Here is a 17,975-nt window from a genome sequence, read left to right as displayed (position 1 = left end):
AACAAACATCTATGTTTATAAAGAGAATTTGTTAATCAAAAGCAGTTAAAAAGCATTTTTAAAGTGAATGACTGTTTTTGTTTTGTTTCTGTCTCCTCAGCTTTCCATGAAGTTTCAGTGTATCCGAAGAAGGAGCTCCCATTCTTTATCCTGTTCACAGCAGGGCTGTGTTCATTCACTGCGATGTTGGCACTTCTCACACACCAGTTTCCAGAACTTATGGGAGTCTTTGCTAAAGCTGTAAGTACTGCTAGCTGTACTTCCAGCCACTAATATTTGACATCTTGCTTGTGTACATACCCTATTTTCTAACCATCATTAAGTAAAACATGGAAAATGGGCAGCTGAAATTATGTTGGAAATTTGAATCAGTAAACAAACAGGAGGTCTACCTGCATCTGAAAGGGAAAAGTGAAGGTAACATTTTGACTTTGGTGATCTTTGAAAAAGAAGAGGCTATTGCACTCTTGGTGTTGTCTCTGCTATTCTTTGTAATTGAGCTTAACTCTATCTTCGCTCCATATCCTTTAATACTCTTGCAAAGAATTCTAGTATTCTTAGATTGAAAATCATTTCCTAATCTAGGTTTTTCATTTTCCATCTCCCAAGTATCCTTAAGTATCTCCACTATATTTAATGTATTGGTTACACTTCCCAGGATCATTAACAGATTGAATTGCTTGTTAATTACTTTAGTTACTAGATTATCCTGTAATACCAAAGAATTTTCCCTTTCTGCCTAGAATAGGTGTGGAGAGGCAACTCATTATGTCTGTGGAGTGTAGAACCAGGGAGTTACAGTCTCAGGTTAAGTAGTTGGCTATTTGGTACCGAAATAGAAAGAAGATCCTTCAGCGTTTTGGATGGTTGGAATTTTCTATCCCAGAGGACTGTGGATGCTTCACTATTGACTATATTAACTTAGAATGATAGATTTTGATTAGAAAATTGAAGGGTTAGGCTGGGGAAAATGCCGTTGAATTAGATGAGCTGTGTTCTTTTCAAAAGGAACATGTTTAAGAGATGGCGTGGCATCTTGAGGATAGGAATATTCTTGGAACCTCTAACTGTTAGTTGTTTAATTGTCTACCACCATTCACATCTGGATGTGATATGGTTGCAGAGCTTTGATCTGATCTGTTGGCTGTGAAATTACTTATCTCTGTCTTTTGCTCCTGTGGTGGGTCAGGGTGGGTTGTTTTGCAGTTGCTGGGCATAGCCAGTTAACCTATTTAAGACTCAGTCATGAAAGTGTATGCATGGGTAAGAATAAATGACTGGAGGCTCGAGACATGGTTTGCAGTTCTGAAGCTTGCTGGGAGTTAGATGTGGGATGTTAGCAAAGAAAAAATCAGTTGAGGTATTACTTTATAAACTAAAACAAATATTACTATACTACACAAGCAGTAGCCAACATCTCTCAGTATTAAACAGCAAGAAGGTGCTATTGAGTTTACATTTAGTGTGGATGAAGCAATCAATATTTTGGCAATGTTCAGCACGGGTTGTAATGTGCATCGTAGCGTGAAATAAAACAGGGTCAATGCATGTGTGGCTGTTGGTAATTCTCCAATAAATCTTCTGTCTTCACAAGGAGTATTAACAGCAGGGTGGCAGTGGTGGTTAATAGCTGAGTCCTACAATCCAGAGGGGGTGGGAGGGTGGGTAAAGAGAAGTTTCTAGAATGTGCTGACTCCACTAGTTAGCCAGTGTGAAACTAACCAGAGCAGTCTTGGGAGCAGGAACCAGATCCATGTAAACTCCCCTTGCTTTTTGCAAGCATGTTTTGTGGAATGGCATTGCAGCACAATGCAGCATAAAATAATTGGTTTGTCTCTGCACGCCCTAGGTCAAGGCCTTCCGTGATTAATGGGGAAACAATGGCCTTCTTTGCACTGTACCATTAACAGTTAGGTTTTGTTAAATATAAGTACATATTTCAATGCAAAAGAATGCTTTGGATGAAACAACTGTGATACTGGTAAGTTAGTGTATGAGCACATGAGCAGGTTTGAGTAAGGCCATCTGTTTATTTGAAGTATGAATCCCACCACAGTTGGATAATTACTGTAGTATATAATGAAATTGCTTAGTTTGTATTATTCCTGTCTATTTACTGAATTGAAATTTTTTTCTGGCAATGCTCAATTTTATTTACAGTCTTCAAGGCTGAAATATTTCAGGTGTAAATTCTGATTTAATAGGATAATTGAAACAACAATTTGGATAGCTGCAGGGAAAGGTTGGCACAGACATAATGAACTGAGTGGCCATCTTCTGTAATTTATTGTTGCACCATTCTGTGAACTCATGGGCTGAGCATTGCATCCTCACTGAGGGTCAAGTTCAGGACACATGCCAAGGGGTAATTCTTTCAACAAAGGCTGCTCATCGCTTGAAATTTTCATCGTTGCCTTAGTTACTGCTAAACCTGACAGTTTCAATACATTCCTGGCTGAGTACCCATTGACCACCTTCCATAAACTTTAACTTAACCCAAAACACTGCCTTTATCTAACATGCACTGAGTCTGTTTCACTCATTGCTCCTGTGCACATTGACCCACATTAACCTCCCTCTTAAGTCTCATCTGGGATTTCAGATCCCTTCAAGGCTTTGCCTCCCTAGTTCTGGAACCCCTTACAACCTTCTGAAATATCTGTGTTCTGCCAATTCTGGCCTCTTATGCATCACTGATTTTAATTACTTTGTCTTTGGAAGCAGTGGCTTCAGTGGCCAAGGCCCCATGCTCTGGAATTCCCTCCCTTAAAGGTCTCTTTTATAGATGGTCTCCGCCTTTGAGACCGTCTATAAAACTTAGCTGTGTGACCAAGCTTTTAGACATCAGCTTTAATATTTCCTTGTATGGCTCAGTACCAAGTGCTGCCTGATAATGCTTCTGTGTAATGCTTTGGGTTACTTAATATGTTAATGTTATTTTATAAAGTTGTTAGTTGAGACTAACTCATAGAATAGCAATTCTGTGAGGCTGAGATCAATAACGCCGAGCCATCAAGGTGTTATCATGGGTCATTCTGCAGAAGACCTTAATTTTTGTTGGTGTTTTATTTACAAATTAAATTCATTATTAAACAGGCCAGAGCTCCCATTTTAACCTAATTTTCCCTAAGGTGCGATCAGATTCAGAGGAAAGGAATTCAAACTAGTCAGACCAGCAGTGAACCACAATTCAAAAGCACACCTGAGGCATGTTTCGCAATTGGCACTCATCAATGAAATGAAATGGCATGGCATAATTAACCCTTCCTGAGTAGTCAAAATCACTTGAAAGTATTTTTTCTTCTTCCGTTCATGAATGTTGCTGCTTGTACTCCTCAGAGCAAAAGTAACCACCTGCCAGCATTTGTATCACACATAAGTACCTTTGCATACTATTTCATGTAATCCTGTCTCTGCATCCTTCTATTCCTCATTGCCCCATACATTTATATATCTTTCCCTTAACTGTGTTTATGACATGTGCCACGTCCACTCCATGTTGTAGCAAGTTCCATGCTCTCTCACTATTTAAGTCAAGAGGTTTCTTCTGATTTATTTTTAGATTTAATAGTCCCTAATTTTGGACACCTGATAAGTGCCCAATCATCCTCTTGATGACTACCATTTTGACTCTTTACAGAGCATTTATTTTAAAAATACACATTGACTGTCCTGGGTGAGAGCTGATCAAAGACTGCACAGCAAAGCATTTTCAAATCCTAATGCTGCTGCTGCTAAGTTGAAGCAAAGCTCTTACTGCAGGTCTCCTGTAGTAATGGAAGTCTTCGGCATGTTGATCGTGGATGCTGTGGCAGTTCCTGAATGTGTGAGAGCAGAGAAAGTTGAACTAAACCCAATAGATCAGTGGTCAGATGCATAGCATTGTGTCCAGTCCCAGGCTCTGCATTTTAGGAAGGGTGTCAGGCCTTGGTGGGACTGCAAAGATTTAACAGCATGATATAACTTAAGTACCTGTATTTGTAAGGAGAAATTAGAGAATCTAGAGATACACTTCGGAAGAACAAACTTGAAGGTGGACTACAAGGTTAATAGCAGTATTCTTAGCAGTGTGGAGGAATGGGGATCTTGGGGTCCAAGTCCATAGATCCCTCAAAGTTGCTGCGCAAGTTGATAGGGTGGTTAAGAAATCGTATGGTGTGCTGGCCTTCATTAGTCAGGGGATTGAGTTCAAGAGCTGCGAGGTAATGTTGCATCTCTATAAAACTCTAGTTAGCCCACACTTAGAGTATTGTGTTCAGTTCTGGTTGCCTCATTTTAGGAAGGATGTGGAAGCTTTAGAGGGGATGCAGAGGAGATTTACCAGGATGCTGCCTGGATTGGAGAACATGTCAAATGAGGAAAGGTTGAGCGAGTTAGGGCTTTTCTCTTTGGAGTAATGCAGGATGAGAGGTGACTTGATAGAGGTGTACAAGATTGTGAGGGGAATAGATAGAGTGGACAGCCAGCACCTTTTCCCCAGGGTGGCAATGGCCAATACCAGAGGACATCAGTTTAAGGTCAGAGGAGGAAAGTATAGGGGATATGTCAGAGGTAGGTTTTTTTTTTACACAGAGAGTGGTGGGTGCCTGAAAAGCACTGCCAGGGATGGTGGTAGAGGCTGATACAACAGGGACATTTAAAATACTCTTAGATGGGCACATGGATATAAGAAACATGGAGGGTTATGGGCTGGTAGGAGGGAAGGGTTAGATTGATCAAGGAGTAGGTGTTTATATAGGTCTACACAACGTCGTGGCCCATACTGTGCTGTACTGTTCTATGTAACCTGGAACTATTCTTGGAGCAGAGTTTGGTCGACTATATCGGGAGTAATAGCTAACACTGAATGAAAGGTCTCAAACCAGAGGATTGAGATGTCAGAAGATTTGCGATGAGTACTTTTTGCAAAGTTTGTTATTATGATCTGCCTTGCACAACCTGAAAGGGTGAAGAAAGCAGATTCAAAGAGAAATTCAATATTTGCTCAAAATGGAAATATAAGCATATTCTTGGGAAAGAGCAGGTGATTGGAAAGAAGCAGCACAGGCAGAAACTGTCTCCACTGTGCTGTGAATTTCTATTGAATGTTGATCACTTCCACTACTTTCTGATGTGCCTAGAGTTTCATTATGTCCATGTGTAACAAGAGTTTATTTTGCACTGAGATTCAGTTACAGGCTTGTCAGGGAAGGTCAAGGGGTTCATGCTGGGTCAAGGCACTAGTTTAACTCATGCTGACGATCACGCATCTTATGCTTCACAATGTATCAGGGTTAGAAGGTAACAGTCTCAAATAAAGCTATTACTTATGTTTCAGCCTAAGGAATAAAGTTGTTATTGTTTCTAAGAAGAATTCCAGTTGAAACAAAGTAGAACAATCTAAAATTATGCCTCACTCCCTTTCTCTCTCCTGCTTGAAATATTTATCTACATTTCCTGTAAAAGATACTTTCTTCTCCATCATCTTCACTTACCACAACATGTCATTCCTTGTATCAAATCATGCTAGGTTTGAAAAACACACTATCTACTTAAAACTTCAATAACCTACTATTCTGAAATCCCAATGGGAGGGAGCATGTAGCTCACCAGGTAATGTTTGCCCCACTCCTTTCCACTCTCCAGGGCCCAGTTCCTGTGCTCCCTCTCCTCTCACCGGGGGCCCTGTTTCTTGTGCTCCCTTTCAACCCACCTGGTTCACTATAAGATTTATTTTAACGCTGCATAACATCTAAGAGAAGTGAATTAAAAATGAGTTGAGTATTAATAGCAATAATGTCCAGTAGTCTGGAGAATCTGAAAAAGATATGAACGTGCCAGATTATCAGAGTTTTACTGTATATCTTTGAGTCGTACTCCTCTGTGTCCGTAGAATAAAGTAGGCTCTTAATCAATGCCTGCCTATTTTGTATGGCACCTAGTAGTCCTTTCCGTCATTTACTAGGTGTAGATTCGAGTCTGCATACCTGATCTGAGCCCACAGGACTTGACTATGTGTTATGGTTCAGGTCCAATGTATAAAAAATCCTTGGGCTCAGGTCAGATTGGGCCGGCTCTTTATATATAAATGCACTAATCTTTGCTGATCGACTCCATTACCAAAAATTCAGCATTTTGCAAAGTGAATCAAAAGAAATTCAATGGGAATTAAACCAGAATCAATAAACCTGCAGATGTGGGAAATCTGAAATAAAAACACAAGATGCTGGAAATACTTGATGGGTCAGGCAGCATCTGTAGAAGAAGGAATTGTTAATGTTTAAGATTCTAAATGTTTTGTCAGAACTGGAAAGAGAAAAGACAAGTTATTTTTCAGTAGCAGAGAAGGTTAGGGAGGAATGGGTAGAATTAAAACCAAATGGCTTAAGGTGGTAGTTAGAAGCCCACAATGCTTTCTTGTCTGTGTTAGGTGTTGCTTATGGCAGCATTGTGGGACATGCCCAGTAGTCCAGACTATACTAATAGAAAGAGAAAAACTGAGCCAAAATAATGACAGGCAGAAATGGCCAGTTCATATGCAGACGGAAAGAAAAAATGAGTTACCTAAAATTGGAGACATCGATATAGGGTCCAGAAGGTTGCAATATGCCAGACTGAAGGTTAAACTAGCACTCCAATTATACGGCCTGCTCCCAATCTAATGAAATCCTGATGAAGGGTCTTGGCCTGAAACATCAACTGTTCATTTCCCTCTGTAGATGCTGCCTGACCTGCTGAGTTCCTCCAGCATTTTTGCTCCAGATTTCCAGTAGCTGCAGTCTGTCTTGTGTCTCCTGCAGCTCCCAATCTCCCTCCTGCTGGACCAAGAAAGTTCCTCCTAGGCTAGAAACACAAGAGACCACAATTGCTGGAATCTGGAGCAAAAAAAACCAAACTGCTGGCAGAACTCAGCGGGTCAGGCAGCATCTGTGGAGGGAAATGGCCAGTCGACATTTCAGGTCGTGACCCTTCATCCAGTTACTCCAGCAGTTTGTTTTTTGTTCCTTCTGAGCTAATTTGGAACAGAGACCAGACCCATTCTTGCACTACCTTTCCTTCAGCCTATTGTTGCACTGGAGTAAGGAGCTATGCTGAATAGTCGAGCCAGTACCTCTAGCGCAGAGGACAGGGTAAGGTGCACATGGTTGGTTGGTGAAATGCGCCTGTACTGTGCTGTAGTGTTCTATGAAGGGTTAGATAGATCTTAGAGCAGGATAGAATGTCGGCACAACATTGTGGGCCGAAGGGCCTATACCGTGCTGTAATGTTCTATGTTCTATGAAATGTTGGGTGCTCTACACAGTGTGTTGTTTCAGTTGCTAGGCAGAGCCACAGTCTTATTTGCAATTGCCGGCCTTTCCAAGGCTGGACGCTTGTGACAGTGGCCTTATAAACCTGACCCGAGACTAATGGGACCTAACTATACATGTTGGATTTGGGTAGGGCACCTAAACGATTACAAATCCTTGGTCTCGAGTTGGGTTTAGATTGTCTGTAATCAGATCAGACATGTAGGTTTGATTTTTTGCATTGTTCACACACTGGCTGTTCAGGAACTGCTGAAGCATTTTGTCAATCACTTTTTAAATTTGTCTTTGTTATGGCTGCATTTTGCATAACTTACTAGTTTGGTCTCCAGATGTTGACTCTGTGGACAGAGCCCCCTTGTAGCCAGCATTTACAATCGATATGCTATATCGGTGCTAGGTTGTGATTAATAAAGCCAATGTGAAAAAGGAAGAATTTCTTTACTCTGAGCATAATAGTGTAGAACTCATAACCAAAGGTGATGCAAACCATTTCCATCCTTTAGTAAGGAAACTCAACAAACACAAGGGAGAAAGGTGTATTGAAAATCGTGTTGAAAAGCTGATATGAGATGGAAGAAGTCTGACCCTCGGCTCAGACTTGTCAGGCTGATTGGTCTGTTTCAGTTTTGTATATTCTCTGTAATCAGCCTACTCTAGGGCTTTTGGAAAAAGTTGTTAAGAGTAGTCTGATTAAAGTATAAATAAGTTGTAATGAATATTAAGTCACTGGCCCTACTTGTCGCGTCAGAATCGAGAAGATTTCAGACATGTGCTCTAAGTCTTGGAGTCCTTTGCCGAACTTGGATGACTATTTTAGAAAGGCTTGGACAGTGTTGGAGTCTCAACATTTCAAAATCACAAGAGCTTTCAACCAGTTCCTCAGTGTTTTCTTGAGTGAAAGTATGGAGTAAACAGACAAGAGTTTAATACAGCCTCTTCCATAAGCTGCAATTAACATTACCCATCTGTCATCTAAATGTGTTCTTGCATTTGTCCTCAGTACCTTGCAGGAATAATTCAAGGAAGTTGAATCTGTTCCCTGTTCCCTTGCCAGAGAGACCAGCAAGAGTAGTAAAGAGGATGTTTTGATCTTGAGCCAATTGACTTTTTCAAGAATCATTAGTTCACGGCACTCATGCTGCAGTACTAAGATCAAGTGATCAAACTCCCAGTCCACTGCTGAAGAGGTGCTGCACAGTTGGAACTGCTGTCTCTCAGCTGAGACATTAAAGAGAGACCACACACTCTCTCTAGAGTTAACATCATTAAAACTGATGTTTCTGTCATTATCACTTTGAGGAAATTGACACTTCTGTTTTATTTATTTGTTCAAAGGATGCAGATGTTGCTGGGAAAGCCAGCAATTAATGTCCATCCCTAACTGGCCAACTGAAGGTCTCGACCTAAAACTTCAACTGTCCATTTCCCTCCACAGATGCTGCCTGACCCGCTGAGTTCCTCCAGCAGTTTGTTTTTTGCTCCAGATTCCATCAGACTCTTGTGTCTCCGGATTAGTGAACCGGTTGATTTTTATGACAGTTAGATAATTTCACAGTTACCAATGTCAATATAGCTTTTTACTCCATCTTCATTCAATTACTTTAATTTATTTTCCCCATCTGCCATTATGGGATTCAGTCTCGTGTTCTCAGATGCGTAGGTCAGACTACTGAATACTAGCTCAGGATTAGTGATGATAGGTCTGAAATGTTAGCCCTGTTCCTCTCTACAGATACTGTATGATCTGCTGAGCATTTCCAGCACTTTGTGATTTTATTTCAGGATATGTGGCTGTTGCCCAGCTTTAATTTGACACACAGCTTGGGGTACAGGCACCATAATTATTTTTATTGCTAAGCAGACAACTCTCCTTCAATGTCAGTGCCAAAAGGCTGCTTTGTGGCAGGTGCATGCTAACATTTAAGGAGCTAGATCTTAAGTTACGTACTGGCTGGACAACAATTTTTATTTATAAAGCATCTTTAAAGGAGCAAAATGTACTGCAGGAGTGTTAACCAAAACTGTTACTGAGCCACATTGGAGGCTTTAGGATAGTTGACCTTGATTAAAGAGCATCTTTTAAGGACTATCTTAAAAGAGTCGAGAGGGATGTACAGTTAGGAAGGAAATTTGTGTATTCTAGACCAAGGCAGTTAAAGGGTTAGCAATGGAAATGGGCAAGAGGCCAGAGTCAGACGAGTGCGGAGATCTGAGGTTTATAAGGATGATGGAGGTTACAACAACAGGGAGGGATGAAGCTGGAGGAATTTGAAAATAAAGATAAAGGTTTTTATAATCAATCATTACCAAACTCGGGACAAATGCAGTTCATTAAGTACATACCTAAGAATGTGGTAGAGGCAGATACTCTCGCGACATTTATAAAGTATCTGGATGAGCACTTGAATGGCCGAGGTATGGAATGCTGTGCACCAAGTGCTCTTAACTGAGATTAGTAAAGATGGGTATTTGATGGACAGCATAGACATGGTGGGCTGAAGGGTCTGTTTCTGTGGTGTATGACTTTATGACTAAGATTAGTAGACAAGACTTGGTGTGAGATTTGGTATAGGTAGAGGTGTGGATGAATTAATTCCTGGAGGGTGCAAGGTGGGAGGCTAGTCAGATCATGCCACATTCTTCAGCCTTCACCACAACCTGCACCAAACATACACCCTTTAATTCAATGCAAAGGGATGGTGAATATTGGAAATAAACCAAAGACTAGTACAATTTCCTGCCACTCTGTTTCGGGGCACTTGAATAACAGTTCATATTGAATGTGATCTGGAGAGAAGCTACTCAAATATTCTGTCTCAGACAACTTCAATGTTAAAGTTGCAAACTATACTTTTAGTTTATTTTTCACTGCTGCTTTATTTTTCTGTAATTAAATAACACTGATACAAACCAGTTATAGAAAGTGTAAATTGGAGAATCCAAAAGGCTCCAGAAAGAGGATCAGGAGGGCACAGTATCATGAAGGTAGCCAGTTGTGACCAGGGGCCAACCTTTTCCTGGCGGGGAAGTCCAAATGATTTTTTTTTTGAAATGTAAACCAATATCCATAAATAAGGGCTAGTTTTACATTCCAACACATAAGTAACTCATCTCACACTCCTCATTCAGATTTTCATTGCTGCTCATGGACAGAGATATCTAGAGATGGTTTGAACATGGTACCCACTGAGCCACAGCTGAGTAACTCAAATCATTTGCTAATATTGTGAATTTGATTGCATGATTCTGTGAGCTTGGCTGCATAAGAAAGTAACTTTCAGAAGATGATTTTTTTTCCTTTATTTACAGCACTTAGATCATTAAAAAAAAACTTTTGATCAGTCAACCTGCATATGCCATCTACCTGACCCTGTAACCTGCAAGAATCCAGATAATTTTTCCTCATCAATAGATCAGTACATTAATTTAGAAACCTACCATTCATCTGCCCCATCACAGCATCCTATAGTCTTAAGTGAAAAACCTTGAAATCATTTAAGCCTCCTGCCAAGAATATCTTTCGTGTAAAGAAAATTATACTGAGCAGATCAGCTTACAGTTCCTCGTCAGTATTATTGTGATCTTAAAGCAAAGTTAATGCTTTTGATTCTTGCATCCAATGTTATACTGATAATCAGAACAAAAAAGTTCCATTAACCTTCCACTGCTTGTATCTCAAACAGTTTCTTATAGACTGCTGTTAATTTTATGATGGTCATGTTTGCTGTGAATTCATTCCAGAGCAGTAATTATGCAGTTTTTCATTGTCATTTGACAATCTGGAAATGATTTTTGCAAATAAATTTGATGTTTCCCTCAGACATATGGTACGACATGTCTACAAGAGGCAAAAAAAATATTTGTGGCTTTATAATATTGTTTCTGTGTATTTATCATAAGGATACCTCTAATCTTCACTTCCTTACTGTTTAATGTCTTACAGTTCTTCAGCACGCTCTTTGCACCCTTCAACTTCATGATGGAGAAGATTGAGAGTGTCTTACCCTCCAGTTTTTGGCACCTGCTGACCCGAATCTGACAGAAATGGTTCATAAAGAACAGATCCAGTGCTCTTTCTTCCCCCTAATCCAGCAACTCCACCACTACCCCCATCCTCCTGCTGCCCCCCTCCTCCTCCACCCCACCCCTTCTCTGTGGATCTGTCAGTTTGCAGCAGAACACTGGCCAGGCTAAGGCATAGCAAAGGCAAAGCCAAGGAGAATGCTACTACTGCAAGTCGGATACACTGTTATTTTTGCCAAGTCTGGATACGTTAACGTTTTATCGAAGAACTGAGGAGAAATTATTTCAATTTCTTCTCACAAAAGTGGAGAAATGGACAGAAAATCAAAAGGGAAAAAAATAAAGTTAAATTTGTGCAATGTCTCTCTATGTGGCTGAACCCCTTTTATTTCCATCACAAACAAAGTCACAAATATTATAAATAACTAAGGCATGTAGCCCATCTTATTTCATCTATCCAAAGAATTACTGTTGTGCCTTTACCCCAGATCCAATTGTTTCTTAAATAATTCCAAGGTTTTCACATGGGCAACACTCTCTGGAAGTTTATTCCAATTACTGATCAATTTTTTTTGTAAAAATTTTCCTGGTATCAATTCTGATTTTGAGGCTGTGTCCCTTTGTCCTACTTTACAGTTGCATTTAACTTACTCTGTCCTTTATAATATTTCATAGATATTTGAATGCCTAGTGGGGTTTGATTCATTGAAGCAAAAAACATACTGAGTTCCTTCAGCACTTAGTCTTTTTGCTCTAGATTCCAGCTCCTGCAGTCTCTTGTGTCTCCTTTGATTCATTGAAGTTACCTTGAGTTATAGAGGAGGACCAGTTGAACTTGACAACTTAAACAAAGAACCGACACAAATATAATGGACCAAATAGCTGCCTTCAGTGGTGTAAGATTCTGTGATAATCAAATCAAGAATGCCTTTTTTCCTAAAGTAGCAGAATATTTGTAAAATCATATTACTGTTAAAGCAGATTCAACATGTTTTATGAAAGGAAGTTTGTGGTTGACATGTATATTAGTTCTTTGAAGTTGTAAGGATGTCTTGCAGCTAGAGAAGGCTTTGGTAAGACCACACCTGGAGTAACAGGTATGGTTTCAACTCCTTATTTAGGAAGGGATTATACTTATGTGGGAAGCAGTTCAGAACAGGCATGCTCGGATGAAAGGATTGGCTTTAGAGGATAGATTGAGCAGGTTGGTCTATATTCATTTAGAGGTTTAGAAGAATAAGAGGAGATCTTACTGAAACTGTAAATTCTGAGGGGCTTGGCAATTGATGCTGAAAGGATATTTTCTGCAGAAGTTTAGAACAGGGAGCATAATTGCAGAATAATGAGTTACCCATTTAATATGGAAATGAGGGGAGAATTCCTTCTCTCAGAGCATTGTGAATCCTTGGATTCTCTATCCCAGACAGGTGTTGGGGCTACATATGTTGACCATGTTCAAGGCTGAGAGAAGACTTCTTTGGCCTCTTGGGAAGCTGAGGTTTATGGGGAACAAAGAATCTGATACCATGACATTATTGAATGATGGAGCAGGCTTCGAAGAGGCCATTTGGATGACTCTTCTACCCATTTTAAAAATTTTCTTTCCAAAACACACATGTTCCCTCATAACAGCCTGTTAGAAAACAATGAGCAACATGTTTTTTTTTTGCAAGGTTTTGTATTTATTTTAAGATTCTTATGGTTTAGTAATAATTTAAATTTGAGGCAAGAGGGGTTGGTGAAGATGTTTAGAGAGAAAACACCAAAGTTAAAGGCTTCCTGCATGGCAGTTTAATGGCAGTGCCTTGCTGCTAAAATATTGACAATAGGTTTCCCACCTAAAAACAATTAGCAGGTTGGCATCAATTGAAAGAGCCAGGGAGCATCTGAGGGTGTCTGGGGAGGGATCAGCCAAAAGTGGGGGTACTGTCATGGGTAGCTTAAAAGATGAGCTTGGTTATTGTAGGGAAGCTTTTCTGTGCCATCTGGCTCAGGGGTGATGCAATATGCCACCCAAATCATTAACCTGGACCCTTGTGCCTATTGTCATTCACCGGGCTTCCTGAAATGGGGAAGCTTGCTCTGCGGATGTTAAAGGTAACTTGAGTTGAAACACAGAAACACATCTTTCTTAATAGATTTAGTGACTGACTTCCTTCATGAGAACAGATTAGTCATGTGCTCCCTGTGCCCATACCCTCTTCTGTTGACCCACCCAAAAGAAAATCTGCCTTTGTTGAAACTAGGGGTGGGCAAGTTGTGGTTGGGTTGGAGTTCCTGTGCTTTTTATTTTCCCCCACCTGGGGTTCTGCGGAGTGGTTAAAATTAACCCTCTTATTTGTTACAGACATGTACTGGGGATTAGATTTTTTTCGTTGATTTTTCATTAGATTAACTTATTGTTTCATCATGGAAAGGTGCTTGTGAGCTTCAAACTGCTCTCTGGCAGGCATGGGTAAGGAATTAAATGCCGGGTAAGACACACATGGCGATGGCCCTGAAACAGATGGCATTGGGATCCTGTCCGACTTGTATTATTGATTTGAATTCAGGATCCCAAAGGAAATTAGTATCATCTGCAAATGACCAAATCCTGTGGGCTGATTAACAATATGATACCACACTCATCCCCTGAATATTGCCCAATCTATCCTTGGTAATTTGAACTCATCTGTAACAACTACATCTGTTCCAATTAAGATTCTTTGTGACCAGTGCTTCACAACAGATGTTCAGGGTTTCCTTCCTCTCACATGTCTTATTTCTACCCAAAGGATGTCCACACCCATCTCTGCCATAATTATGTTCTCATCCTTGTTGCTTGGTAACTGTAGTGAGATAACTTGTGTCCTTAGTATGGTCTGTAAAGGTATATATTTATCTGTTTGATTATTCAAGATGGTTATAATTTGTAATGTCCCTTTCCACAAGTTTCTTTGATATTTTGAACTTGGATGCATCCATGTTCTGAATTTATTTATTTAAATCATAACTCCATTCTGTGATCATATCCTTGGACACATTAGCTTGCTACACCTGCTATCCTTTGCCATTCCTGCACTATTTTATTTACCATTTCCACTTCAGATGCATAAAGCTTCTCTCAGCTTTTGCATAGTTTTTTTTTCAGCCACACTATCACTACCAGGCATTACCATTGTGTGCATGGTACTAAGAGTATTACCTTTTAAGGAACTCCTGATACCTTGCAGAATGGTGAGGTAACAGATCATGTACCCTACACATTTCCTTAGCTCCCCTTACTACCCCATACTCTGAACTTTTGTTATTCTGAAGTGTTGTTATTTACCCAATTGGCCTTTTAAATTTATGTTGAACTTGCAGTCCTTACTTTCTGCTTTAAGCCAAAACATTCCCCAAACCTCTCACTGCTAAAGCTGCTCACCACAATTACACTGCACATCAAGTTACACTCCATTGAAGTCAATGTTGGGATGGAGTGGGGTTTTTAAACCTACACTCCATCTAATCCTGTGAGTTTCCCTTATAGCAAGTTTGGTTAAAATTACCCTATTCATTTCTCCCTCTTGCAATTTTCTTGTGACATTTATCAGGAATAGTGACACAGCACTTATCGCTGTTGCTCCACAGCTCCGGGGATCAATGTTTGATCCTGACCTTCAGTGCTGTCTGTGTGGAGTTTGTACATTCTCCCTGTGACCGTTTCTCCCCATTTCCACCATAGCTCCAGTTTCCCCCACCAGCCAGACGTGCTGACTGCTAGGTTAATTACCTAGTGTAAATTACCCATAGCATAAGTGTATGGTAGGAAAATGTGAGACAGAATGGGCTGCAGGGATATAAGGGGGGTGGGGGGAATGGGACTGATGGGAATACTCCACAACAACCACCATAGACTGGGTGGGTGAAGGGCCTCCAATGAAATAAAAGTATACAAACTTGCGTTTCTCTCTCACTAGCCAGAGGCCTGGTTGAGCTCTTTGATCCCACTCCATCCCGATGCAGTGGAATGTGCTATTAAGGAGCTGGCTTTGCCAGCTCTCTCTGTATTGAGCTGGGAAGAAAGAGACAGATTGTGGCATTTATTTGATATTTTGGGCCATTCGCAAGAAATGTGCGAATGAGCCATGGAGGTGTTTTTACCTATTAAGTTGGATTTTCTGCCGTCCCAGTTGGGTTGGAAGGGGGTGAAAAGCATCCTATAGGAGTCAATTAAGACAAGGTGTAACTAACAGCACCATCATGTCATGGAATGGTGAAACTATGAAGTACAAAGAATTTCATTTTCAAATAATGAGTGTTCAAAACACAAACATTAAAATATCCCAATTGATCAGTACCTACTTTACAAGTTAACGATAGACAGATCTGTACTCTCAACATTGCAATCATGAACAGACAGTGAAAAATGATGTAATCCAATACTAGAGAAATGATAGTAGCAAATCATAATATGATTCGTCAGTCAACATGAAGGAATTTCTGCTTACTAAATGTGTATATTGCTATACAGTAGATTCATAGGAAATAAGTGTGATTTTCAGAAATCATTTTATAATGTGACATATGGAAAGCTACTTGTGGTGTGGGTAAGGTATTAGCTTGCATAGACTGCTCAGAAAATGCTAATTGGTAATTAGTTTTGTCACATGTACTGAGATACAGTGAAAAGCTTTTGCTTGCATGCAGCCCAGACAGATCATTCCATCCATAAGTACATTGAGGTAGTACAAAAGGGAAAAAAAAGAATGCAGACTATAGTGTTACAGAGAAAATGCGGCACAGGTAGACAAATAAGGTGCAAGGACCATGATGAGGTAGATTGAGCGATCAAGAATTCGTCTTTATCGTATAAGAAGTCCATTCAAGAGTCTGATAACAGCAGGATAGAAGCTGTCCTTGAGCCTGGTGGTACATGTTCTCAAGCTTTTGTATCTTCTGCCCAATTGGAGGGGGGAGAAGAGAGAATGACTGGGGTACGAGAGGTCCTTGATTATGTTGGCTGCTTTCCTAAGGCAGCAGGAAGTGTAGACAGAGTCAATGGAGGGGAGGTTGGTTTGTGTGATGGACTGGGCTGCATTCACGACTCTGAAATTTCTTGCGGTCTTCGGCAGAGCCGTGATGCATCGGATAGGATGCTTTCTATGGTGCACCTGTAAAAATTTGTGATGGTCAGTGAGAACATGCCGAATTTCCTTGGACTTCTGAGGAAGTAGAGGCATTGGTGCGCTTTCTTGACCATAGCGTCTTCGTGGCTGGATCAGGACAAATTATTGGTGATATCTACATCTAGGAACATGAAGCTATCAACTATCTCCACCTCAGCACAGTTGGTACAAATGGGTGTGTACTCCGCACACCTTCCTGAAGTTAATGAGCAGCGATTAAAAATGTCATTTTCAGATTAATAGGTTGTTGGGGTGGGGTGTTGGTGTCACAAAGATGCTGCTGAAGCCTCAGCCAGTTATAAAGACTTAAATTTTGAGTTTGTTGACAGCACAAAGCTATGTAGAAATGTGAACTGAGGGCGACACAAAATGTATGCAAAGTATTATAGGTGAGTCAGATGGAGTATAAGCTTGGCAAATATCATTACTAACTCAGGAAGTAATGAAGAAACATGTTTTTAAGATAGTGACAAGCTATGGAGGAGTTAGAATGTCCTTTTACTTACAGTTACCATGAAGGTGTAGCAAGGTATAGGGATAACAATGGGTGTGTATATTACAACATAATTGAAGTCCAAGAACAAGGAAGACTTACTGCATTTGTGCATGGCTCTGGTATGACCACATGTGGAACACTGTATGCGGTTTTGATATCCGTGCCTGAAAATGGAAATATTTTCCTCGGAGGCATGCAGTGAAGTCTCACTGGATTGATTCCTGGGATTGGGGGGGTTTTCAAATGAGGAGAAACCAAGTAGGATGTGCTTACAATCTCTGCATTTCAGAAGAATGAGGTTTTCCTCATTGAAATATGTATTTTGACTAGGTGGGTACAGATGAATTGTTTCACCTGCTGGAGACTCCTCATTTTGGGGGTATCTTATATGAGATGGCCAATTGTGCAATTTCATAACAGAGATTTAAAATCTTTGGAATTTCCAATGTCAGAAAATGCTCAGTTATTGAGTATATTCAAGGCTGAGGTTAATAAATTTTTGGACACAAAGGGAATTAAGCGATTGGGACAGTAACTTGAGGATCAAAGTGATTCTGCTGAGTGGTGGAGCAGGCTCAAGGGGCCAGATAGACTACTCCTGCTCCTGTTTCCAATGTTAAATGCTTGCTTTGCAGGGGAGTAAAACAGATCAGTATATTGTTGTGGGGAAAGCATAAGTGGATCAGTTCTCTCATTGCTTTGCAGAAGAACCTTAGAATAATCAGCCTTCATTTTACAGGAGAACCATCACAGATCAATACCGAAAATACAGGGGAACTGTAGACCAATCAGTGCTTGCATTGCAGAGAAACATTAACAGATCTGTGCTCATACTGCAGGAGAACCTTAGGTTGATAAGTACTCACTGTGACAGGAACCATTGAGAGATCAGTACTTGTAATTCTTCCAGCTGTACTGGAACCAATTTGCAAAGGAGTAAGAGTTCCAGTAAAACAACAATCTATATAGCAGATGTTAAAAAATTAATATGGTAAAATAGAATACATTATGAAGTCC

At 40.3% G+C, this 17,975-nt stretch overlaps 1 protein-coding gene across 4 annotated transcripts in view; it reads left to right on the top strand.

Annotated features, from left to right (window-relative positions):
• LOC127580729 (suppressor of tumorigenicity 7 protein homolog) overlaps positions 1-11,675 on the top strand; it is a 129,959-nt gene extending 118,284 nt beyond the window's left edge. For all 4 annotated transcript variants that reach the window (XM_052034527.1, XM_052034528.1, XM_052034526.1 and 1 more), the window contains exons 14-15: positions 101-240; positions 11,233-11,675. In XM_052034527.1, coding sequence (XP_051890487.1) covers positions 101-240; positions 11,233-11,328 — 236 coding nt within the window. In that variant the 3' untranslated portion in view covers positions 11,329-11,675. The remainder of the gene's footprint in view (positions 1-100; positions 241-11,232) is intronic.
• The last annotated feature ends 6,300 nt before the right edge of the window (positions 11,676-17,975 follow it).

Source organism: Pristis pectinata, chromosome 20 (assembly GCF_009764475.1).
Source record: "Pristis pectinata isolate sPriPec2 chromosome 20, sPriPec2.1.pri, whole genome shotgun sequence".
Taxonomy (NCBI): domain Eukaryota; kingdom Metazoa; phylum Chordata; class Chondrichthyes; order Rhinopristiformes; family Pristidae; genus Pristis; species Pristis pectinata.
The sequence above is the reverse complement of the archived record's forward strand: the minus strand, read 5'-3'. Positions and strand labels throughout refer to the sequence as shown.